This window comes from Anopheles ziemanni, chromosome 2, assembly GCF_943734765.1.
Source record: "Anopheles ziemanni chromosome 2, idAnoZiCoDA_A2_x.2, whole genome shotgun sequence".
NCBI classification, from domain to species: Eukaryota; Metazoa; Arthropoda; class Insecta; order Diptera; family Culicidae; genus Anopheles; species Anopheles ziemanni.
The window spans coordinates 73035124-73059841 of NC_080705.1; the positions used below are offsets into that span (position 1 = coordinate 73035124).

Below are 24718 nucleotides of genomic sequence, written 5' to 3' on the forward strand. Positions count from 1 at the left end.
TGAACTCCATATAAAAAAAAAAACCTTGCGCGATGTCGCGCGGATCACGCTAGGTTTTTTTTGCATGGAGTTCAGCGCCTGTCAGGCGACGTCGCGTTACGCGACGGTGCAGTCTGGAAAGCGTGTAAGAATCTTTCACCTAAGATTCATTCAGATGGATTCATGAATCTTTTGGGATTCGAATCTTCAAACCTTAATGAATCTTTCAAAGCCTTAATGAATTTTTATGAATCTTTCATGGATCTCCCCGATTCATTCATTGGCGTGAATCATGAGACCAAAAAAAATAACAAAACGGGTGGGGTCCCTCTACTCACTTTTGGCCCATCATTTTTCATCAGTTGATGCATCTTTGGGATTCATGAATCTCTCATCCAAAGATTAATGACTCTCTAAAACACAAAGAATCAATTGGATTCATGAATCTGAATATAAATTACACAACTCTAGTTGATAGTAATTTAGCTTAAGAAACGAAATAATTAATACCCTTAATAGAACGTACATTTGCGATGGTTTTGGTAGCTTAAATAACCGCAGTTTAGTTGGTTTATCGTGAGAAGAAGAATTTGCAATCTCACCAAAAGTGATACACCAATGTGTGTGGCGTAGTATCCACGATGAATGCGCATCTGTCACGCAAAGGGAATGGGAAGCGAAATTCTGCTATCTTTGGTTACGTATAAGCACGCCTGTCCTACCCACTCAAGCGATGTAATCCATTTCTTTTCCATTTTGCCATCGTTATTACGTGAAGACGCTACCGATGCTTCCGTCCCTTCATTCACTCACCCATGCGATAACACTCGCCTATCGTTATCGTGACGTTTCCGAAACGGGGATATCGAATAGAAGTAACACCAAATATCAAACGTATACAGTCAACCGTGCGCCTCCATTTTTGTTTGGTGTTGTATGCTTTTTTTCTGCTTGTGATGTAAAACCATTCCATGGGCGAATTTTTATTTCACGACCTAAATACTGTCGATGTGGTTCGGAAGGGTTGTGTTTTGATTGGTATTCCATTAAGAACCAAGACCGGTGCTACTAGAAGTACATTACTACCACCACTACTACTACTAACACCCGATCGAGTAATTTAGCTCCCCTTTTGTTTTCCTCCCGCGAGAAACCGGACCGAAAAGTAAAGTTGGGGCAAGACGAAGGGGGCCCCATCCTCCCGCCCCGATCCGATGGGTAGCGCTGGGCGTGTGGGGTGTTGCCGTTGTTTCGGAAGTGATGTCAATAACCTTACAAGGTTTTTCTCCTAGACGGGGTCGCGTTTGCTCTGTGTGATGTTTTTTGCGCGCGCGTGTAGCGTTCTCGTTTTGTCCTCATCGTCTTCCTGGTTGGTCGTTTCGAATTTTCATGAAGTTCGCAACATTGGGGAGACATTATTAAAGACTCATGTCATCATGGTTGTAGGTGGAAAACAAAGGAATAGGATCTTATCTATGATGGATTGACTGTTTATCAGTAGTTTTCCGGGTCAACACCGCCAGTGGGGAGCGGGAAAAAGGATGGGATCGATTGTTCATTAAGGTATTATTTATTTTCGGTTGGTGTAGGTTACATTGAGGGTAATTCTTTTGGCAATTGGGGCGCAATAAAACCCGTTTTCTTTTTCCCTAACCATAAACAATAAAACCAAAACAGGTTACCAAGTTTCCTCCACAATTGGTTCCAGTGAATCTTCCACTTCAAAGAACGATAACAAGTTTTCCCTTCCATAGGATCGATAAGCGGCTCGAACGGCGAAGCAATTTTGTCAAATTGAAGTGATTACGACACTTCAATTAATTGAGATGCCTTTTCAATTCTTTGTCTCTGTCGGAAGGAGTTCTTGGCTCGTGGTGATGATGTGTGGTACTCGACTCCACTCGAACAGCGAACGTGTATGTGTGGAGGGCCTGTTTTTCTATCCCTCAGCGAGTCAGACATTTTCTACAACTTACGGTTCGACCGAATGGGCCACCACGATCGGCACTTGCCATCGGGAAGCGATTAGATAACTTCAGGGTCAAACCATCGACGGCCCGCGTGTTGTGCGTCGTGTCCGCTGGCCAGACTTACACTTCTTGTCCAGCAGCTGACGTAGAACCTTTTTAAAAAAAAGCGGTGTGACCGGCGGGCGGAATAATGTCCTGTATAAATAGCCATCGGGGAGGGAGGATTTCGAGTTCGTTCCATCATATTACGGCGTTACCGGGGGAGGTTTGCTTGCGTTTGGACTTCCCATTACCACCCGGGCGAAGGTTGTCCCCCCGTTGGCACGTTGCGCCATTTCACAAACACACTCGAACTGGACTGGTTTGCTTTTGCCGGTTCATCCCCCATGTCGCCCTCTCCCCCGGCCCTGATAACAGAGATGATCATCTTTTTTCGCGTGGCGGCCGCACAAAGTGTTAATCTTGTCCACCATTAATTCAATACACCAGCACTAATTCAATACATCGGGCTTACCGTTTTTCGTACCAGCATCCCTTTCCAACTCCCCAGATGATTGATGTTGATTTTTTCACTTCACTCGTCATACGACAAAAAAAAATAAGCCGAAGAATCTTATGACCAGTTTCCAATTGCTTCACTTTTTCGCCCGAGCCTGATAATCGCGGTTTAAGGTGTCGAATTTTGCCACAGCGGAAAAGAGCGTGACGGTGAAGCAGTGACTTCCGCTGGCGCCTTCCCGGGACGTGATTATGGATGCGCTAATCTCGGAGGGAAAAAGGAGCGATCGAGAAAAATAAGAAACGGACAAAGTTTGCATAAGCAATTCGAGTGTGCAACGGCTCTCCGTTATCATCTCCGAAGGTGGTGCTGCTTACGGAAGATTTCTACGTGCGCTTTTAAGCTGCTTGTTGATGCTGCATCCGACTTCCTCCCGCCGTAGCAGTAAAAGTTTATTTTACTGCAGCCATGAAGATGAATCCGAGAATACCAACCAGCCGGGCAATGTGCGAGCGATAAGTTTGGTCCGAGGGATTCCGTTTCGCTGATTGTGTGATGACCTTTGCGGCATAAAAAATCAATGCAAACGCAAATGGAAGGAATTGGAATGATTTTTGAGGTCTAGAATGGGTGGCTAAAAATAGTTCACATTTGATTTGTACGCTATAAAAGAATGGCCGTCAAACGCCTCTCTTGAACCCTAAACGTTGCGAAGAAGGAAATAAACACAAATAAAAATCATGTTCAAATATAGATTTTATATTTCTGACGATCAAGCATTCGTTTAGAAGTTAAACTATTGAGAAAAATGCGAGAAAAAAAAATTAGAATTTAATTCATTGTTACATAAAAAAATGGTTTAAAAAAATAATCATACTAGGTTTTTTCTTGCTTGAAAATTCCAATCATGATAAACAAGTTGAGCACGCATTTTTTTTACCACAATTCGGTTATGGTTTGTATGTTTTTTTTTTTATAAAACATAAACTATTTATTTTATAAATAGATAAGGTGTACAAACAAAATTTTCTTATACTCTATAATCACAAATACAGTGCACACTTAAGGACATTTACATCGATCGCAGCATCATTGTTTCCAATGATGTGGATGATGTAGTTTGCAAACAAACGAAGGACAACCTTCCGCTGCGCAATGCTTATCTTCCCAAGCACTGGGAATCGGAGACACTCGAAGGACGACTGACACCCTGGAGCTTCATTCCTGATGCACTGCTGCAGCAGGTCCCAGGCGGCAATAACGCGAGTGCAGGAGGTGAACATGTGTTCCAGGGTGTCACACTCAACACAGAACATGCAGGAAGCCGAAGACGTGCGTCCCATACGCATAAGCAGCTCTCCGTGCGGGATCTTGCCATTCGCGAGCAAATATAAGGTGGATCTTTGCTCCGCTGTTAGTTTGCTTCGGTGTATGTTGTTCCACACCTTTTTCCAGGTTGCCTTCGGATGGGACTGAATCTTGGCTGGGGGTAGTCTGTTCACTTGCAACCTGCGGAGGGCCTTGGTGGATAGCTGTTTTTTTACCGCCGATGGAGTGTACGCCAGTTGCTGGATAACACTGCGAAGGCACGGATACGTAGATGGTATCGGTGAAATATCTGGGGGGTTTCCCGCACACAAGATGTGTTGGGCTCCAAATGGGAGGCTTTGATGTTCTACAACATAGCGGTTTGTAAGTAGGGCTGCTGTCATCACGGCTGGGATGTGGAGGTTTAAGCCCCCACGGTCTCGTGGCAGGGCCAGCTGCTGGAGCGAGACACGTATACCCCCAGATCCGTTCCATAGGAGAGATCCGATCAAACTTGTCACCTTGGCTATGTCCATTGCGCGAGGGCCACAGACTGACGCAACAAACCATAGCTTAGGGAGCAAGAATGAGTTGAGCAGCGTTACCTTTTGCAGCAGGTTTAGATCTCTCACCCTGTGCAGCCATACCAACTGACGAAAGTGATTGATAACAGTATCCCAATTGTGGCCCGCTGTTTCCCGGATACTGTTAGAGAACAGAATTCCAAGTAAACGGAGCCGTTCTACGGTGTGCAGCCATGGCAGGCTGATTCTGTTCTCGGTTGTCACCATTCCGATGTCCAGAGCCGTGGTTTTAAGGACGTTTAACCTCGCTCCAGAAGTGACTCCAAAGGCCTCAATTTCTGCTCTCACCCGCTCGATTGTGGAAGGGGAAGTACTCACCACGGAGACGTCGTCAGCATACGCGTTGATCAGGTCGTCCTGATCGCAGCATATATCTTCGAGTCTCTTGATGAGGGGGTGAAGGTAGAGGATGAACAGGTGCATTGACAAGGGATCTCCTTGTCGCACGGAACGTTGGATGGGAAAGGCAGGTGATAGGGATCCATTTACAATGACACGGGACGAAGATTGCTCACCAATTTTCCTCAAAAGCCGCACTAGTGCGGGATTAAACCCTAATGAATCCATCGTTCCAAACAGGAAGCCCCTGTCAACACGGTCAAACGCCTGCGAGAGATCAAAAGAGACGAGTTTTGCACACTTCTTCTTCCGTTTAAGTTCGAATATTCTCTCCTTAACAGAGAGTACAGCCTGGAAGATATTGCAGGGTTTATTGCTACACTTCTGCGACGGTGAAATGATTTGCCACCTAGCAATAATCTTCTCGAGCCGCAGCTTCAGAATTCTGGAAAGCAGCTTGTAGTCAGTGTTAAGCAGAGAGATCGGACGGTACGAAGATAGTTTGCACCCATCTCCCTTTTTCCTCGCAAGCACTATGACCCCATCGACAAAGGCCGCCGGGAAACGACCGTTGAGAGCCTCGTTGAGAATCAATATGATTTCTCTCCAAATTATCCCAAACGTTCGCTGATAAAATTCAATCGGAATTCCATCCGGCCCAGGAGACTTTCGAGGTTTCGATTTTTCAATTGCATGAAGGACATCACCGTAGGTGATCTCATCCATGCAATCGTTGTTGATTTCGCAATCTTCGGGGATTACACGATGACAGGCAAAAGTATCGTCAACGTTCGTTGTCTCGTCGGTGTATAACTCCCTGTAGTACGTATGTATATAGTCTGTCAGTTGTTTAGGAGAGTCCAAAACAACGTTGTTGTCACACGTAAGTCTGGTGATCACGGTGCGCTCCCGCCTTCGTTTCTCAAGCTGAAAGGTGGAGAGGTTTTCCCCACACACCCTTGTTTCGTTAATCCGTGTAAAGTCCTCAGAGAAACGCCTCTGAAGGAGTAGCATTTCTCCTTTTATACGGTTGATATTGACCAACTCGATCGGATTGGAAAGATACCGACCGTATGAGGACTCTAACTTCGCATAGAGAATGTTATGCTGCAAGCGGAACATGGAGTATTTTTCATTCGTTTTCCATCGGAAGAACGATTTTATTTTTGGTTTGGCGAAATGAATCCACCATTCCATCCAGGAGCCAAAGCTCCTTCGCTGTTTTGTCCAATAGTTCCACTTACATCTAAACTCCTCCAAGTTTTCGGCTGTCAAGATATGTGGCCGAAGTTGCCAGTATCCATTTTGCCGTAACCGAGGTATGTTTGGAAGGCAGATGCGCACCGTGAGCGCCTTATGGTCCGAGAAAGACAATACGTGCATGTCTGTTGCACGCAGTTGATCCTTCATGTCCTTAGAGACGTAGCAGCGATCGATGCGAGAGCCCGAACCACGTGTGATGTGAGAGAACTCTACAAAGTTTCCTTTGAGAGCCTCCCAGCTGTCACACAACTGCATACTGTCAACAAAGTTTTGCAAAGTGAGACTCGTATTCCCCATACCCGTCGCGTCCTTGGACTTCAGCACGCAGTTGAAGTCCCCTGCAAGGATGACCGGTCCCGGTGCATTCCGCAGGTAGTACGCCAACGAGCGGTTGAAAAAGAGTTCCCGCTCAGCTCTGTTTTGACTTCCCGAAGGAGCGTAAATGTTGCATAGCGTGGAAGAATTCTCAAGCCGGACGCAGATTAGTCGTGAGTCCAAGCTACGCTCGACGTGAGAAAATTTTAGGTTCACCCGCAAGGCGATCGCTGTACCTCTCCTTGTGTGGTCAATGTTTGTTACAACATTGTACCCAGGGAGCACTAAGTCTTTGACAGAAACTTCTTGTAGGAAGATTATGTCTGTGTCAAGAGTACGTATGAAAGTTCGTAGTGCATCTAGTTTGGTGGAATTGGATATCGCATTGATGTTTATCGATGCGATCGTCACTGATGTCATCAACTCATCCATTTCCACCAAACCACTATGCGTCCACTTCCATTACCCCAGTCGGTTTCGCTGCCGTGGCATTGGTCTTTTTGGGAGGACGACCTGGCTTACGCTTGATCGGTTCCTCCCCAGACTTGCACGACACGTCGCTGTCCGTCTGTTCGTCCGTCTTTCTCTTACCTGCCACTGTTTGCCAGGAAAGGGATGAAGATGTAGCGGAAGGTGAAGGGACACGAGGGGCTTTGAACGTCGATGAGGTATCGGCGTCCACCTGAAGTCCGGCGTTGTCCATCTTGGTGCTGGTCGATGCTGCCGGTACGGTCAACGCACTTGCCCGGATGAAAGATGCTACTGCCGGGACGGTCCGTGTACTAGCCGCAACGCTAGTGGCCTGCATCGGGATGATCGTTGCTGGTGCGCCTATTGTCAGACTCGAAGCACCGGCCGGTGCGCTCGCCGCGACGGTCGATGTGCTCGCCGCGACGGTCGATGTGCTCGTCGGGACTGTCGGTGCGCGGACGGCCGGTGCGCTCTCCGGGACGGTCGATGCGGGCGCCGGGATGATCGGTGTGCTCGATGGGATGAGCATTGTGTTTGCCGGAACGGTCGGTGTGCTCACCGGGTCGGTCGGTGCACGGACGGTTTGTGTGCTCGCCCGGGGGACTGTTGCTGGAGCAGGGTTTTCGGTGCCATTCTGCACCGCTGAGGCATACGACAGCCTCTCGTTGACGCTCGTCTTCTGAGCCACCAGTTTCCTGCCTTGGGTGCAGGTCATCCCATGGTGTGCAGCAAGACGGCATGTTCGACACGTTTGCTGCTGTCCCCAGTATGTTATCAGCGTCTCTTCCCCTCCAATCGAGACGTATGACGGCACCGGCTTAGACAAGACCGCTGTGACGTAGCGGTATCCGTCAGGGATTCCGGCACACGGGTATGGCTTCGCCCATACTCCGGCTCGGATTGACCGGACTTCTCCGTAGCGAGCAAAGAAATCCGTAATGCATCTGTCCGTGATGTCCTCGGACAGGTCGTGGATTTTGATGACCACGGAATTGTCGACCATTGCGATCGGAATCGGGAATTTCTTCCCGTCGCATTCGAGAGAATGCTTGCCGTCGTTCTCCTCGACGGTTCTTAGAGCAAGGCTCTGGTCCTTCACTCGGATGTGAAGGAAGTGGGATGCCGGCTTCGTCCGGATTGATAGGATAGAAGAGCTGCTTAGACCCAGCTTGGTCATGGCGAGGGTTGTGGCCTCCATCAAGGACGGCCTTTTGGGGAGCTTCGAGAAATCCACCCGCAGGGTGCTTCTCGAAGCAGCCATGATGTGGCTTGCTCTTGCACGTTTTTTAACACTCTGCTCTGTAAAAAGTGCGTCCGATCGCAACGAGTCTCGGAGAGGAACTGACGCCTCTCTTGAACCCTAAACGTTGCGAAGAAGGAAATAAACACAAATAAAAATCATGTTCAAATATAGATTTTATATTTCTGACGATCAAGCATTCGTTTAGAAGTTAAACTATTGAGAAAAATGCGAGAAAAAAAAATTAGAATTTAATTCATTGTTACATAAAAAAATGGTTTAAAAAAATAATCATACTAGGTTTTTTCTTGCTTGAAAATTCCAATCATGATAAACAAGTTGAGCACGCATTTTTTTTACCACAATTCGGTTATGGTTTGTATGTTTAAATAGGAAACAAACAAAAATAAAACTCAAGTTCAAATGTACGCGTTATGTAGATTTTATATTTCTGATTATCCAGCATTCATTTAGAAGTTTTTGCAAAATTTTGACTGGTTAGGACTATTGAGAAAAACCTAGAAATCAGAATTCAATTCATTCGAACATTCTTAATTAAAAATATAACTGATAAAAACTTATCAAACTACGTTTTTCCTTGCTTAAAAATTCCAAGCAATATACAACAACGTACATGATCAGCAAGTCGATCAGGCATATTTTTACCACAATTATATTATCTTTTATCTGTACAGCAAATTTAACGAAACGATTCGTTATGGCTAAACATTCAAAACGAGCTCTGGAACGCTTGGAGGTTTACCTAACAGAATGTAAATGTCTCTCCTTACTCAATTGATAGAAAAATTTAATAACCCGATCATAAAACGCTACAAACCATTTGCCAAAGAAGTGCCGTCAAATGAAAAGAATATTTTGAAAAATACCTCTGTTCCGTTTTTGTTTCGTTTGTAGAATTTCGTTAATTGATTTTTCCATCCCGAAACACGAAACAATGCACCATGATCTCCTCCGGAACGGTCTAAACGTTTCATCGTTTATCCCCGTTTTCCGATGGGCCCCGACACTCATAAGCACTAAATTAGGATGGACTGGAACATCGACAAGCGATGCGGGGGAACCGGCTGTCACACGCTGTTGAACACGGCACACCGCCCAAAAAGGGGGAAAAACAGCTGACAAATGATGCTGGTAGGGCCTTTCGAAATGCGTTCGTCGGGTGCATCGTATCGGTGTCCTTAAAAACGAACCGTAAAAGCGCCCCTTCGCTCGCAATTCCTTCGAAAAGGCGAGTCGTTGTACTTTGGTCCGACTGAATGGTTGTGTCCTCGCGCCAGAGGAAGAAGAGAAGCGGTTGCCCTGCCACAGCTGGCACAATCCGTGAAACCAAGAACCGCCGGGTGAAGAAAAACGGCCAAGGCAAGACGTTCGGGGCGTGCAACAGGGGACAACCATGTATGGTTTATGTCATCGTCTCTTCCCTCTCTCGGTGACGGGGTGTGGGGTGTCTGCCGACCAAAGTTCAACGACATCCCGGCGGCGCAGACAGTTCGTCTTCTTCGTTCCGTTCTTTGGATGAGGATGAGGATCATGATGATGATGATCGTCTGCATCTGCTCGCTACCACTCATTCCTCGCCTCGCGCCTGTGTTCCCTGTGTGTGCCTCTTTGGGGTGGGTACTACGGCTTCCGGATGTCGGTTTTCCCCCTTGCGGAAAATGTAATGCGATACACAGAGTGCGCACGGACCAAGAAGGGGCCCACTACGACTTCGACGCCTGTGACATTCTATGTTTAGCGTGCATGATGCGGATTTGGGTTGTTCGATGTGTGCATTTTCGTGTTTCACCTCCACCACGGAACACGGCGTTGAGGATGTTTTTCATTCTGTTTTGACGGCGTCGCCAGCTTTTGCCATTCTATGCATGATTGAGCCGTTGGATGCAATGATTGAAGCGGTCTGGTCTTGGCACGGAAGGAAATGAAACGCGGAAGAAGCCGATGCTGACCGGCGAATTTTCACGAAGGAAAGAGAAACTTGGAACCTCCAATTTTTTTGTTATGATTGCAAAAGCAGTCTAAAATATTCACCCTAATTTTGAAAAAAAGGAATATAATCTCAGAGAAGAGACCATGCCTGAAACCTCACGATGTTTCTGTATGATCGACATAATAATTTATCTTCCTTCATCTAAATTTTTGTTGGTTAGAAAATGTTAAATGCAATTAAAATGTTTAAGGCATTTTAATTTATGTACGGGACATTTTTTGCTTTGCCTTGTCAAAAGGCTGTTCGCTGTCAAAGGGTCATCTTGTTGAAACAGCTTCAATATTCACTGGTTAATAAATGATCGATCGATCATAAATATTAGCATCGTACTAATGTTGCGCTATTTTTTTTTCTCTTCCGTTCCATTTTATTTCTACAGGTCGACCTGGAACCGGAACTATACATCAACAAAAATCTAGAGTAAGTGAGCTTAAAGCGCAATAATAGTGGATCATTTCTTCTGGACCTGGACTCTGGATTCGAATTCAAAACGAGCGATAGATTTCCATCATATAACGTTGGTTCTTGTAAATGGATCGTCTGATCGTTGCTTTTGTTTCTCATTCGCACAGAACCGAGGGTTCGGAAACGATACCACTGTCGGAGGACATCATAAATCCGGGCGGCCGGATAAAGCTCGGACCGCAGGACTTTGAGCTGAAGAAAGTATTAGGCAAGGGTGGATACGGCAAAGTCTTCCAAGTAAGTGCGCCCCCACCCCATTGCGGGATAAAGTCGGTGTTGGAGCGGTCCCATATTTAACACGCCCGCGTTCGGTTCTCTACTTGCAGGTCAGAAAAACCACTGGTGCTGATGCAAATTCATACTTCGCAATGAAGGTTTTAAAGAAAGCTTCGATAGTTAGAAATCAAAAAGACACCGCCCACACACGCGCGGAGCGGAATATATTAGAAGCGGTTAGGGTGAGTATTAAACGTTTAACATTCACGTTCTGCGTCATCCTAATGAGTTTTCCTTCCTTCTTTCCATCGGCAGCATCCATTTATAGTAGAACTAGTATACGCCTTCCAGACCGGCGGCAAGCTGTATTTAATCCTAGAATATTTGAGTGGCGGCGAGCTGTTCATGCATTTAGAGCGTGAGGGAATATTCCTGGAGGACACGGCGTGGTAAGTTGATGGAAGGAGTTTTCCGGGAGGAATATATTAATGAGGTTCTTTCACTTTTAGCTTTTACCTATGTGAAATTATTCTCGCCCTGGAGCATCTGCACAATCTGGGCATCATCTATCGCGATCTGAAGCCGGAGAATGTGCTGCTCGATGCGCAGGGTCACGTGAAGCTGACCGATTTCGGGCTCTGCAAGGAACACATCCAGGAGGGCATCGTGACGCACACGTTCTGCGGTACGATCGAGTACATGTGAGTGGACATTTTCATTCGACCCGTGGCATTCCCGTGCGTTTGTTTTACTGACTCGCTGCCATTTCTCTCCCGGCTCGTTTCGCTTTATCCAGGGCTCCGGAAATTCTGATGCGTAGTGGACACGGTAAGGCCGTGGATTGGTGGTCCCTCGGTGCCCTCATGTACGACATGCTGACGGGAATGGTAAGCAAAAAAAAATGAGCGCCGGACGAGTGACACAAAAAACAACCGGAACCCCTTTTCCTTCCCCTCGTGCAGCCACCGTTCTGTGCGGACAATCGAAAGAAAACGGTCGATGCCATCCTGAAGGATAAGCTCAACATCCCCGGCTACCTGACGCCGGACTCGCGCGATCTAATCCGACGGCTGATGAAGCGGCAGGTCTCGCAGCGTCTCGGCAGCGGACCGACCGATGGGCAGGCCGTCCGGGCGCATCCATTCTTCAAGAACGTCAACTGGGAGGATGTGGTGGCGAGACGATTGGAACCACCGATCAAACCAGTGCTGGTGAGTTGCAAATGTCTTTCGCGGAAACTTTGGACACACTGATTGAACCCGGCTTTTTTTTCGCGCTTCACAGGCCAGCGAGGACGATGTGTCACAGTTTGACACCAAATTCACCAAGGAGATTCCGGTCGATTCGCCCGACGAGACAACGCTGAGTGAGAGTGCCAACCTAATCTTCCAGGTGAGGGAAAGTGGGAGATGATTTTCCGGAAATGTTTCAACATTGGCATGCTTCCGGTTGATTTATGTGATGTTTCTAAAACGATGGTTTGATTTGTTTGTAGGGTTTCACATACGTCGCTCCGTCGGTGCTAGAAGAGATGCAGACACGCGTGACGACGCCACGATCACCTCGCCGGATGCCACGCCACCATCACCACCACGGTCACCATCTGCATCACCACAACCACCATCTTGGCGGCAGTTCTACCTCGTCCGGCCCAAACAGCCTCAGCAGTGGTGGCCGCATGATGCCCGGCGGTGCGGCAGGCGGGTCGGGAATGGAAAATGGCAACATACCGCCCCACCATCTGCTGCACCATCCGCACAATCACCACCCCCATCAGCAGCACCATCCACAGAATCCACTTTCACACCATCATCCGGGCCAAGGGGTCCAACCTCATCCAGCGCAACCGCAAACCAGTGCCACCCCGGCCGGGATGCGGGCGTTTGGTGCCGCGTCGCATCATCCGGGCCAAGGGGTCCAACCTCATCCAGCGCAACCGCAAACCAGTGCCAACCCGGCCGGGATGCGGGCGTTTGGTGCCGCTTCCATTGCGCGGCGAACGCCACCGCATTTGCAACCGTTCGCACCGAGACCGTCGCCCCAGGACGAAATGATGGACGTATATCCGGAAATGTCCATTTCTTAGTGAGTATCTCTTTAGTATGCCCGATGGGAGGGAACCAAACGAAAAGGCAGTTCTAACGGTTTCGATTCTCCTCTTCTTCTTCTTCTTCTTCAACACAGGCCAATGTTGGTGGACTATAGCAGTTTTAGAAAATTTGTCACCTAAGCAGCGCATGTTTGTCGCATGCTCTACCCAGCGGTGCATGGAACCAGGAAAATGAAAACCTTCAAACTAATTAAACCGTAGTCTAGCGTAAACAAAACAATATATAAGCAAGGCAAGGCAGAGATCGAACTATGAGAACGAGTGGAGGTATCAAGAAAAAAAATAGAATAACGAATTACACCCCCCCATCACCGTCGCCGGCTTTACGCCCAAATTGCTTTCCCGCCGTCACCGACATCGTCCCCTCGGTGCCCCCAATGATCAGGCCATCGCAATCGTAACAACATCGTTTGAGAATCAGGAACAAGGATCGTGTTATTGAATTGTGTTTTTTTTCTACATCAGCTTCTTCACTATTTTATACATTTTACAAATTACTGGCAAGAAACCGTAGGTTGTTTTATAACAATTTCTTTTCATGTAAACTGTTCGGCCTGTGCAAAAATGTATAGATTTTAGTTGTATAATAGCGTACCTAATTGAAAGGAATGGAATAATTGTGAGCTAAAAAACATTTTTGGAAGAAAAGAAACTGCGCACAGAGGTAACGATGGAATAGGAACCGTTTTCCGTTTGCGTTCTTGTTTGGGAAGACTTTTTTTATCGATTAGATTTTTTGTTTTTCTATACGAATACGTTTGGGATGGATATACATATTTTCGATGTTTTGATGTGAAACTTTTATTATTAGTCTTTTTTATATTTTGTAAATTTGCCCACCATTTCGACAGCACGGGGTTCAGGGATACTGCTCATCATGTTTATTGTAAATGTGCGCGATTTCATAACGCTAGACGCCGCTAGCAATAAAAAACATTGAAAAATTTGCACACTTTTGAAAACATTCAAACACCACAGTTATGTGTCTTTAGCTATTGATTAAATTGCTTCAGGGAATGGCTCAAGTAGGGGATAAACATGAAAACTATTAGAAACTTAATGGTTTATTCTATCCTGAATTTGAGGTAACAAGTAAAACAATCAGGTATTACATTCTTTCGCTGGTAAAATATAAAAAAAATGGACATGTTTATCAGCTCCTGCTGATTGTAGCTGGGGAATAACTTTTTTCTCAATAAATAGTCCACCCGTTGGCAAAATCTGCCACCGGAAATAAATTGGATAGCAAAGAAGAGAAATGTTCCTCCAAGCGCGGGCAGTAAAATAAATGGACCGAAACAGTGTTCATTGATTGCCACTAAAGTTAGGCTCGGAGAATCCTCGCTAGATAAAAGAAGTATAAATATATATGTGCACGAGGTGCGTACTATCCCTCCAAGCAAGAAATCACAAATAACACAAAATCAATCTTATGGAGAGCTAAAGAAAATGCCAACTTTAAAATCAACAAGTGAAGACGAGTTACTCTAAAATGAACACTAACTTACACAATAAGACAAAAAAACTATACTGTGAAATCATGTTTATATTTTTTTGTAAAACTATTAGAATATAAATGTGTATACTTCATTACCAGCTCACGACCGTTACTTTATATGTTTTGGGAGAAATTTCGTTCTTCCCAATTGTCCCTTAAGCTCCACGTTGCGTTATTTTGAATGGGAAGGTAAATACGCGCATCAAGAATGTGCGAAGTTATTTCCAATCATCATGCAGTTTAATTTAGATTTCCATGCCATGCTAGACAATTGCTTCACTTAGGAGACAGAAAGTCTTGTCGTGGAACTTACACTTGCCTGAGTGGTAGATTACCCCGTGTATAGAGATTTTACCTGCAAAAACTGAGCGACTTCACTGCAAAGGCAACAGGAAAACGCGTAAGCAAGCAAACAAACACACAACAAGCAAACCAAAAAACCAAACTGTTAACGAAAACTACCATTTGCAATAGTCTGAAAAATAGTGAAAGATACAATGTGACTAACGGAACACTTGTGGAAAGAGGGGCGCAACGGATATCCCTAGGCGCTAGCGAGCATATAAAATAAATCGAAGCATTAAAAAGATAATAGCGAATTGGGTCTTGCGTGGACCGAATGTTATAAAGATATAAAAAGGTAAAATAAAAAACTAAATACAGTGTAGTGTAAAGACGAAACCAAAATGACTGATTTTTATCGGAAAAAGAAGGAGTAAATGCAAAAGTAAAAAATCCCACATAATATACCAAGCAAACAACACAACAAGTAAACCCAACTTTGCAATCAGCCAATGAACGAGTTTTGCTTGAACCTACCAAAAGAATCACCATAGAAACGAAAACCATGCGAACGCGACGAACGGGAGAAAGAAAACTAAGATGTGAGTGAAGAAAGAAAGTTGTAAGAAAACGGTGGTAAATGGGAAGAATTTTTTCTAGCTAAATATACTGAACGTGTCTGTAGAGCGCTAGTGGATGGTTAGATTACACAAGAGTAATACATTAATATTTTAATATAAATGTTTTTTTCCTTTACAATATGTTTTTAAGAGGTCTTTAGTTTCGCTGTAATGGAATGATAACGATATTGAGGATGATGATGATGATGACGATAGCGAAGCAAATAGGTATAATAATGGTTGAAGAGCAACCAATGTTTAACAATTCAACTGTTCCCGCAGTATCTTCATTCTTATAAGTTAGTTCAATTGGAAGTGTGTGTAGTTTATTGTGATTTTTGACGATGTTGTGAAGACAACAAAGAACTAAGGGGTGGATGAGTAATCGCAAACGAGAAAGCAGATAGTACCAGAGAGGGGCACACAAATTTATAAACAATCACTTTATTAGTATGAAGGCAAATATTATTATGCTACTACGCGGTAACATTTACATTTACAAATACAAATCAGCCTTAAGTAAATTTTCTCGGCGCGGGGGTTGGAGTGAATGAAACCGATAGGAAAGCTCAATTCATAGGGAATGGGTTTTGGGGATTTCCTTTTTGTTTTTACCATGATGGGTCTCACGAGGACATTTTTGAGATTTGCGCTCCAAAGCTGGACGGACAGATGTCTTTTTGTTTAATATCTGGAAACACAGTTAGATACGCACCCCCCGTCTAACAGGTCGGTGATGCACTCTAGGAAGGAATATTCTTAATAAGGATAATAATAAATCTTACAAACTGTTCTAGCTTTTTGATATATTGGTTCTATATCCCCTATGTACGTAGCTCAATTCTAGACGATTCCTAATGGTCCGTTTTTATTTGGGTAAACGCATTTTCTTGAGTCTTGTTTCCTTTTCATGCGACACGCAGAGTAACGAATATAAGTAAAGCAATGGAATACGACGAGCATAGGGAAATGTCAGCGGGCAGATGGAAGAATCGAAAGGACATAATAAGATTCTGCTGAATAGCGTAAAACGTAGCTTAGGAAATAGATTCCACTACACCAGAAAAAGCATATAAGAAACGCAACTGTGTGTAAGGCTTGAGAAAATAACGTAAGATTAGGTGCTACCAGGAAGAAATTAGACATGAAAGCGAGGTCGAACCCCAAACCAAGAAAGCAACGATCAGAATAAAGGCGAATCGATGGTATCACACACGAGTGAGGAAATTAAAACAATAGTTTATAGCAAATCAAACCACCCTTCCGGGCAGATCGGATGTCGTCTCCCGCCAGTGCTGGGGTTTTTCGTACGGAGAAAATATTACCAAACCGAAAAGAAAAAGATAACCCAACGCTAGGAAACCTGTGAATAGACAAGCCAAGAGATGAATCAAGCAACAATCGAAAGCAATTGAATGTAATGCCAGCAGCAGTTGTTGGCAGGATGGTAGAGGTACCGCAAGGATTTGATTTGTTTGAAAGGGTGTGTTTTGTTTTGAGAAAATATACTTCAAAAAATGGACTCGATGGTGAACAGAAAAGAAATAAAAGTAAAAAAATCTAATTCTGTACAGGAACAAATGGCGGAAAGGCATTTTTTAATGTGTATTTACAGTAGAATGTGGAGTTGCAGAAAGAAAGGAAGGGTTCGAAAAATCCACCATTGTGAGAACCACTGTTCGGGTGGAGTAAACAACATCATAGCAACCGTCGCATTCGGGGGCTTTGCGTTTGGAAAATTCTACTTTTCCACACAACACGAGCTCAGCAACCCGTGATTTGCCCCAGTAATTGGTTGACTGGCTGGTGCGTCACGATCACGGGCCCGTTTTGGATTCTTTTTAACTCAGTTGTCGTGCACGGCCGCTTTGGGAAATGTCGGAAAAATACATACGCCAGCAAAATCTGGTCATTCTGCCACCAGAGCAGCCGAAACACCGGCCGTACGATTGGCATGCGAACAACAGGGCACAAAATGTGTTCTCTCTCGACCAGCAAGCGTTGGCGGATCGCGTGATAAGGTAAGACAGAGTGAGTTGGTTCCGTTTCGACGGTGTGTTGATTTCGTGCTGTTCGGGTTTTGTGCGTTCCGCAGTGAAAGCGATCGTGTGATCGACGAAACAAAGCACACTACGGAGGAGAGCAAGAGTGAGGTCGACTTCCGGCTGCAGGAGCGCATCGAGGACATCCGGTTCCGGCGGGACGAGCTGCAGCAGCAGAAGAAGGAGGCGCACATCGAAGAGGAAGCGCTGAAGGTGTACAAACGACGCACGATCGATGCAATCAACACGCTGCGGGAAATAGCGGTTCCACTGTGCCAGAAGTGTATCGTCCTGCGGGAAGGACGCCAGGGAACGGACCTGGTGAATGACGGTGTCGACCGGGAGCTGCGCAAGGAGCTGGACGTGACGGAGGGTGGTATCGCGCTGCTGGAGAAGGTGCTGGAGCAGTGCGTGGAGCAGATCCGGCGGCTGCGGGCCACCATCTATCTGCTCGATCGCGACCTGGCCGACAAGGACCGCTCAATACGGATCGACGAGAAGAACCTGGAGTTGCGCCCGAACCAGATGGAGATGAAGGTCTACGCCGGAAGGGTGCCACTTGATCCCTAGTACGGCTGCGGTCCCGTTGGAAATGTGACTGAAACGATTTAAAAAGCCCTTTTTACCTGTTTCAGCAACTCCACCGATGAAGAGTGGATCATGGTGACGAACAAAAACATCGAGGCGACGGCAAAGGAGATCAACTCGGCCCAACCCTTGCGCTCCTACATCGATCAGCTGCTGAAGCAGGTGGCCGAGGACATTCGCACGCAGGTGGAGCGCACGAACGCCGCCTTCCGGCAGCGCACGGCCGAGCTTCGCTACACGAAGGTGAAGCTGGAGAACGTGCACAAGGAAACGGTGCGCCAGGTGAACGAGCTAACGCGCACCGTGACCCGGCTGGAGCGGGAGATCGCGGAAAAGGAAGGCTACGTGGCGTTGGCCCAAACGCGCCTGGCCAACCGCTCCCAGCGACCGGGGATCGAGCTGTGCCGCGACAACGTGTACGAGGGGCTGAAGAGGGAACTGGCAGCGCTGCGAGAAACCATCGCCAAGCTAGACGGCAGTCTGGTGAAGTCGAAGGCAACCCTGCGCTACCTTCTCAACACGCAAGTCATGCAGGAGGAGGAAATCAATCTCAAGACGCAGTCGCTACGCATCGACGAGGTGGACTGCATGACGATGCGGGAGAGTTTCAAATTCCAAGATTTCTAAAACCTATTCCAAGTTGCACGTGTGCAGGAGGATGACGCACCATTAAACAACACACCTGGAGTCAACTACTTTATCATGATTGGCTTTTTATTTACGATTCTGTGTTCGGTCATATGATCACTATTTTATTACCTCCTTCCGATCTACTATTAATTTTGTTTTATAGACGAGAGTAGTTTCATGCAATTGATCGAGAATTTCCAGTTTGTTAGAGTTTGGTTTTGTTGTTGCGTTCTTTTCTTTGCACATTCCGGATTTTTTAACATGCAGAGGCGGGTGTGCATCTTTGAGTACGGTTAGTTACTTGCGTTCGCATTCAGTTAATCATTTTCACGCTTTTGGGTATGGCGGTCGTTCCCTCTCGCGTGGCGTGGGACACGTTTCCGATCGATCTCCGACTGGAAGAATCAGACTTTCAAAGGAAAATTATCGACCCTTCCTAGATGGTCCCCCTAGCAACGTATGCTCGTTAGGGGTAGTGAAATCTCCTATTTTTTGCCTACTGAGGTTTTTTCCTTCTAGCCTACTAAGTCCTACCCCAAACCGATTTCACGGAATGATAATAACAGAAATGATCAACATGTTGAAAGTATTAGCAGAGAAATAGTGCTATCTTGTAATTTACCGATAAAAGTAAGTGAGAAATCAAATAACAAGTATTCTACGCTGCCTCTAACGATCATAAATATTGACTTTTGTGTGCCATCGATGCAACATGCAGACGAATGGTTTACAATCTAGAGTTTGATGAAAGTACTGCGTGTACTCGTTGCTCATTGTCTTGTTTTAGTTTCAATTTGCGCAAAAGTGCGATACTTTCGATAGCGCTTGTGACACATTCGTTATACATATAAATACATCATTTTTTATTTGTAAAATATGGATACGTTTCTAGCTTTCCTAACATACTTAAGGATAGGCGGCTTTTAACTGTTGATTTGTTTGGCTTGTTGAGTTGACTTGGGCTGACTAAACGATTGTAAGCTGAGCGAATTCTCCGTAAGCCGATTCGGCTGATGAAACAAATCCCCGCACACTTCATTCAACTTCGGACCACCTAGAGAGTGTACGGAAACGAATGCACACGCACGCGGGAGAGAACATCCTGACCTAGAAACTCAGGCTAGCTACATGATGCATAATAATGCACGTACTTCTTCGTTTATCTTCTCCTTGGGGAAACCTTCGCGATGCGGGGCTACTAAGGGTGGGGGGAGGAGGACAAACAAGAGCTAATAACAGTCAACGAGGGAAAGATGGCGAGAAGGAAAGAGGGAAAGGCTAATGAAGCTAATCCGAAAAATGATACATTTTTATAAATCTCGCGATTAGAGGGATCGACCTTACGTCTGCTTATAAAACTTCTACTAACTGTTAAATAGAATTTGTTTGTTTTTTTTGTTTTTTTTCCTTTTATATTCGGAAAATGGTGTGTTTTCCGTTTTTTCGCTATATCATCTACATCAATGCCACTTAGAATAAACGTGGCAGTATAAAATACCGCTTCATAGCAGCGATATGACGGTAGGAGAATGTCGATGCATCAGTCGCACCAGTGGAGACAGAAACAGCCTGTGTTGTCGTGTGTTGTATGTGTACAAAAAGATACTTACACAATGGGGCAATAGTACGTAACGCAATAGTAGGCTGTGGACGGTGGTAGCATACGTCTCAACCGTGTGATTCGACCGATACCGATGACGACGTCATACCTCTGCTATAAAGATTCCACCAACTAGTTTTCTCGGACGAGCGACTAGCAGCATACAAGATTATCTTCCAGGGAACCGTGTAGTGCGTTACTGTCCCCGCATGCGGTTTCATATGACTGATTAGTTAGAAGCAGTAAAAGTTTTGTATGATTTGGTTTCCATCGTTAGCGGGAACACACTGTACAATGTTATCACATACGTTGACACGTGCCGAGGAGACAGGCGATGATTGGAAGGGGGGGAGAGGGTGAGTGTTTCCAACCACCTCCGGGGCCTGAAGATGGTGAAGATAACCTTGCATGCCGGAATGGGTGGAATGACTGTTCCGGCATTAGATATTTGTCATTTGCTCAAGCAACTCGAGCAGGCGAAGTCTGACTTTCCAGGGTTAAGAAGCGAGTGGGAGGGGGGTTGCGGGAACAACGGGGACCGGATCTGGCCACTACAGTACATAACTTACGATGCGTGTGTGTGGGGGGCAGAGTGAGGGCTTACGTCGAGAGGTACAACCGATGGTAGTCATTGGCACCGAACGCACAGTTGCACTTGGGGCACTTCCGCTGGCGCGTCTCGTACCGCGTCCGCAGACAGTCGTAGCAAAACACGTGGAAACACTTGGACAGGACCGCGTCCTTCCGTTTCACCTTGCAGGACGGGCAGGTGAGCGTCTCCTTGTATTCGCGGATCTCCTCCAGCATCACCTCGTCGATCGTGGTGCCGGACATTTCGATCTTCTTCATGCGCTCCGCCTTGCGCTTGAACTGCGCCAGCTCTTCCTGCAGCCGCTTCGTCTTGTACGCTTCCGCCTCGAGCGAGCTCGTCTTTTCCGCCACCACCTGCTGGGCCTCCTTCATCTGGGCGTGGTACTTCTCGAGGTGCAGCTTCAGGTCGGCGGCCGACTGAGCCGACTCGATCGCCTTACGCTTGTGCATCTCCATCGCCTGCTGGCGCGCGACCAGCTCCTTCTCGATCGTCGTTACCGTGTTCTGCAAGATGCGTTCCTTTTCCTCCAGCTTCCGCAGCACCACGTGCATCGCCTCGATCTGGCTGTCGCGTGTTTTGACCTAAAACAGACATCAAAAGCGACGTTGGTGTTAAATCCGTAATTTGTATTATTTGTTGACTCTTTGCTTTAGTGTTTTTTTGTTGCATTTTTGGTTTAATGATGCACCTTTATTGAGGAAAAAGCCCCATAAGGAGTTCAAAGCGTGTCCTGGGGGTCAACTTACCTGGTCTTCCAGCGTCTTTTTCTCCTCCCTGAGCAGTTTGTGCATCTGGTTGGCCTTGATTCGGTCGGACATGAGCTTAAAGTTGGCATCGTCCTTCTCGCGCAATTGCTGGATCAGTCTTGAGTTTTGTTCCTGCATGTCCTCGAAAGCCTGCCCGGTCACTTCCATTTCGTTCAGCAGTGCTTCCTCCTCCTGGAAAAAGGTGGACGAAAATCCGTTAGCGCCTTACGTTTACTATTATCGAGCGTTTTTCTATGTCTAGGCCACTCCCCCCTTTCTCCCTGTCTCTCGAAAAGCGAAATGGAAGAACGCAAAAAAAAAGAGGAGTTCGAGAAGGTATGTGTCAAACTACAAAAGGTCGAGGGTTAGAAAGAGTAGAGTCCATACAAATGGTCGATAGCCGCTGCTCCAGCTGCTGTCCGGCGGTTGCTTCTGGTTTGCCACTTGCTTCTGCAGCTCGTACTTTTGCTCCTCCAGCTGCTTGATCTTGCGCAGGGCCTCCTCGTCCGCCAGCTTCTTCCGGTCCTCCCGCTTGCTCTCCTGCAGCTTCTTCATCTGACACTTGAGGTCCTCGATTTCGGCGCACTTTTTCTTCTCCGACGCCATCAGCTGTACCTTATCCCGCTGCTCCTTGGGGACGCCCTTGTACATGTCCAGCAGCAGCTTCATCTCCTTTTGATCGTTTAAAGCTTTCTTCAGCTGATTGCGCAGATCGCGCACCAGGTCCGACTCGATGCACTTGGCCCGTTGTTGTTGTTGCTGCTGCTGCTGGTCGGGTCCGTTCGCCTTCCCGTCCATACCGGCCTGTCCGGTGCCCGCCGCGCCCTCCTTCTTCACCACCACCGTTCCGTCGGGGCCGATGATCTCTTCGCGCTTGATACCGTTGGCGTCCACGTCGCCCTCTTCGCCCGAGTCGGACCTCGTCAAGCCTCCCGCGCTGCCCGTGCCAGCTCCACCACCGCCGCAGGAATTGCCGTGAGTCCCGTTCGGGTCCTCCTCCTTGATCATCCCGCAATGACCGTCTCGATCGTGTGTCATGCCGCCCGACTCTTCCTTCACATTCGCGCCACCACCGCTCGCATTCATTGCGAGACAGTTCTCCTGTTTGATCGTTTCCGCCATCAACTGTGCTTCCTGCAGGGCCGTCAGCTTCGCCGACATTTCCTCCAGGTCCTTCCGAAGCTTGGCGTTGTCCGCCGAGACGTCTTTGTACTTTTTCTTATACCGCAGCCCCTCGCCCTTCAGCTGGCCGTTGTGGTTCTGCAGTGAGAGGATGAGATGCCGCATCTCGTGATTGATCGGGGCCGTCTGTTCGTTCGCCGCCATGTTCTGCTCGAACTCGATCCGCAGCACCTCGTACTCCTTGCGGATCTGTGACATTACGTCCTCCATCTGTATCATATCGCTGCGCACGCGTTTCTGCGCGTTCAGCTCTTCGCTCTCCATCATCTCGATCTGGCGTAAGTGTTGGTTTTTGCTCGACTGCAGCTGGTTGCGACTCTCGTCCAGCAGTGTCTTGATCTGCATCGACTCGTTGTACAGCACGGAGAACTGCGACTGCAAGCACTTGTACTCGGTCGTCTCGACGATCACCGACTCGGGCAGCTGCCGGATGTCCATCTTCAATTTTTCCACCTCCTTCAGGGCCTCCCGGTGCTGCAGGTGCAGTTTGTCCAGCTCCTGCAACCGATTGTTGGATAGCTCCTTGTACTCTTCCAGCTCCTTCTGCAGGTCTTCTAGGTGTTGCGCGGCTACACTCGTCATTGAACCGGAACCGCGGGACGCCCCGCTACTAGACGCAGTGTGCCGTTCCGAGCCGGCCGCAGCGTTCCCACTACTGAGCGGATCGCCACCGTGCAGCTGATGGTATGCTTTCAGTTTTTCAATTGCCTCTGCAAGATGATTTTCCAGCTTGTCGTTCCGACAGCGAACCTTCTCCAGCTCGTACTGCAAATCGTCGATCTGATTTCGAAGCTCGGCCGCTTCCGTTTCCTTGCCGTTCAGCATGTCCTGGTACTCGCTCATCTTGAGCGATATCGTGTGAAACTTTTCGTGCAGAAGTGTGTTTTGGGTTTGCAGGTTCCGATTTTCCGCCATCACGTCGATGTACGTCTGGCGTAGCGATTCGTCCAGATCGGGTGGTGCCACGGCCGGTGATTTGCCGTCCTCCGATTCGCCCTTCATAGCCAGCATGAGCTTTTCGTTGCGCTGCATCAGCCGATCGAACACTTGCACTATCTTTGCGACCGCCCGTTTCGAGACCTGCACCCGGTTGGCGAGCTTATCGTCCAGCTCCTCCTTGTCCCAGGTAGACAGCTGCATTAGGAAGGATGTCGTTACCTCGTTCTCGTCTGGTATCGGTGGAGAAACACCATCATGCAATGAAATAATGCGGGAAATAAACGATTATTTTTATCCCGATCCAAGGCACCTATGCTTGGGAGACGTGCTTACTTTTGTTTTCCGATTCATCGGCCGTTTCCGCGTCGAATCGTTGCAGCAGTACGCGAATGTCCTCGTTCAGCTGGTTCCAGTACCGGTTGACGACGTTCAGCACGGCGTCGTCCTGCGTTTGGCGCTTTTCGAGCTGCTCGATGCGTGACCGTAGCTCCGACTCGCACCGTATCCGCTGTTCGATGCGCTGGGCAAGCTTTTTGTTCTGAAACTGCAGCACTTTGATGTCCATCTCCTCCAACGTCGATATCGGCCCGATCAGATGCGGTTCGAAGTGGACCTTCTTGATCGGCGGCTGCAAACCACCGCCCGCAGCGCCCGATCCGCTGGTGGGCGTGCCACCTCCGCTGGAGGCTTCCTCCGCCGAGCGCTTCGACATCGTTCGTCCTCGGGATGCTTGGCAGGCAGCTTGCTAGCGGGCGGGACGTTCGCGCTGCCCGAGGTAGTAAGATGACCTAGTGAACCGTGCTGGCGTGCCTGTGAATCGCAAGGATCGGTGCATGGCAGGGAAAAGACAGGAAAAACGTATCGTTAGCTGATCGGCTGATTATCGATTTTTCCTATGGCAACCAGCAAACCACCGTCGGGCGGCTGCAAGGATTCCGGATTGTGCAAAAGCTTCTAAAAAGTGGTTCTCCTGTGGTCCTGACACCTTTTGCCATTGATACTAATGGTGGCAAAGAAACACCGCGCTCAACCCGCAGGACAAGAAGCGGTGGTTTTCCAATCGCGCTTGGCTTCACGGTGGTTTTGCCCGCTGGACGGTCGCTCGAAGCGGCTGGCAAACGGGTACTACCAACAGTGGTGGCCACATACGTACCTTAGCGAGCGCATAAATTAGGTATGGCTTACTATTTCTTTCAACAATTACGCGAGAAAAAACGAAACGTACTACA

The 24718-nt window shown here is 47.3% G+C and overlaps 3 protein-coding genes across 4 annotated transcripts in view; 2 read left to right on the top strand and 1 right to left on the bottom strand.

Annotated features, from left to right (window-relative positions):
- The window catches only part of LOC131281258 (ribosomal protein S6 kinase beta-2), a 29081-nt gene extending 15498 nt beyond the window's left edge, over window positions 1-13583 (top strand). The window contains exons 2-11 of the mRNA XM_058310532.1: window positions 10359-10399; window positions 10552-10681; window positions 10771-10902; window positions 10976-11109; window positions 11170-11361; window positions 11457-11547; window positions 11623-11871; window positions 11945-12052; window positions 12156-12745; window positions 12845-13583. Coding sequence (XP_058166515.1) covers window positions 10359-10399; window positions 10552-10681; window positions 10771-10902; window positions 10976-11109; window positions 11170-11361; window positions 11457-11547; window positions 11623-11871; window positions 11945-12052; window positions 12156-12745; window position 12845 — 1668 coding nt within the window. The 3' untranslated portion in view covers window positions 12846-13583. The remainder of the gene's footprint in view (window positions 1-10358; window positions 10400-10551; window positions 10682-10770; window positions 10903-10975; window positions 11110-11169; window positions 11362-11456; window positions 11548-11622; window positions 11872-11944; window positions 12053-12155; window positions 12746-12844) is intronic.
- Window positions 13584-17045: 3462 nt separating this feature from the next.
- LOC131281259 (tektin-1) lies at window positions 17046-18427 on the top strand. Its single transcript, XM_058310533.1, has 3 exons — window positions 17046-17191; window positions 17266-17781; window positions 17848-18427. Exons 1-3 carry the CDS (start codon window positions 17046-17048, stop codon window positions 18425-18427), a joined length of 1242 nt encoding a protein of 413 aa, XP_058166516.1.
- Window positions 18428-19466: 1039 nt separating this feature from the next.
- On the bottom strand, window positions 19467-24291 carry LOC131281257 (E3 ubiquitin-protein ligase Bre1). Of its 2 annotated transcripts, XM_058310531.1 has the most exons (5): window positions 23823-24291; window positions 22328-23719; window positions 21754-22270; window positions 21369-21570; window positions 19467-21203 (listed from the first exon to the last, which is right to left on the bottom strand). In XM_058310531.1, exons 1-5 carry the CDS (start codon window positions 24199-24201, stop codon window positions 20631-20633), a joined length of 3063 nt encoding a protein of 1020 aa, XP_058166514.1. In that variant the 5' UTR covers window positions 24202-24291; the 3' UTR covers window positions 19467-20630. The 2 variants fall into 2 exon arrangements, with proteins under 2 accessions (XP_058166514.1, XP_058166513.1); XM_058310530.1 differs by having other exon boundaries at window positions 21369-21560; window positions 21756-23719.
- Between the last annotated feature and the right edge of the window lie 427 nt (window positions 24292-24718).

Coding starts and splice junctions, on each gene's coding strand:
- LOC131281259 (XM_058310533.1), top strand. CDS start 17,046: ATGTCGGAAAAATACATACGCCAGCAAAATCTGGTCATTCTGCCACCA. Junction 17,192..17,265: donor TTGGCGGATCGCGTGATAAG/GTAAGACAGAGT, acceptor TGCGTTCCGCAG/TGAAAGCGATCGTGTGATCG. Junction 17,782..17,847: donor AGGGTGCCACTTGATCCCTA/GTACGGCTGCGG, acceptor TACCTGTTTCAG/CAACTCCACCGATGAAGAGT.
- LOC131281257 (XM_058310530.1), bottom strand. CDS start 24,201: ATGTCGAAGCGCTCGGCGGAGGAAGCCTCCAGCGGAGGTGGCACGCCC. Junction 23,720..23,822: donor CGATGAATCGGAAAACAAAA/GTAAGCACGTCT, acceptor CACCGATACCAG/ACGAGAACGAGGTAACGACA. Junction 21,561..21,755: donor GCAGCGGCTATCGACCATTT/GTATGGACTCTA, acceptor ACCTTTTTCCAG/GAGGAGGAAGCACTGCTGAA.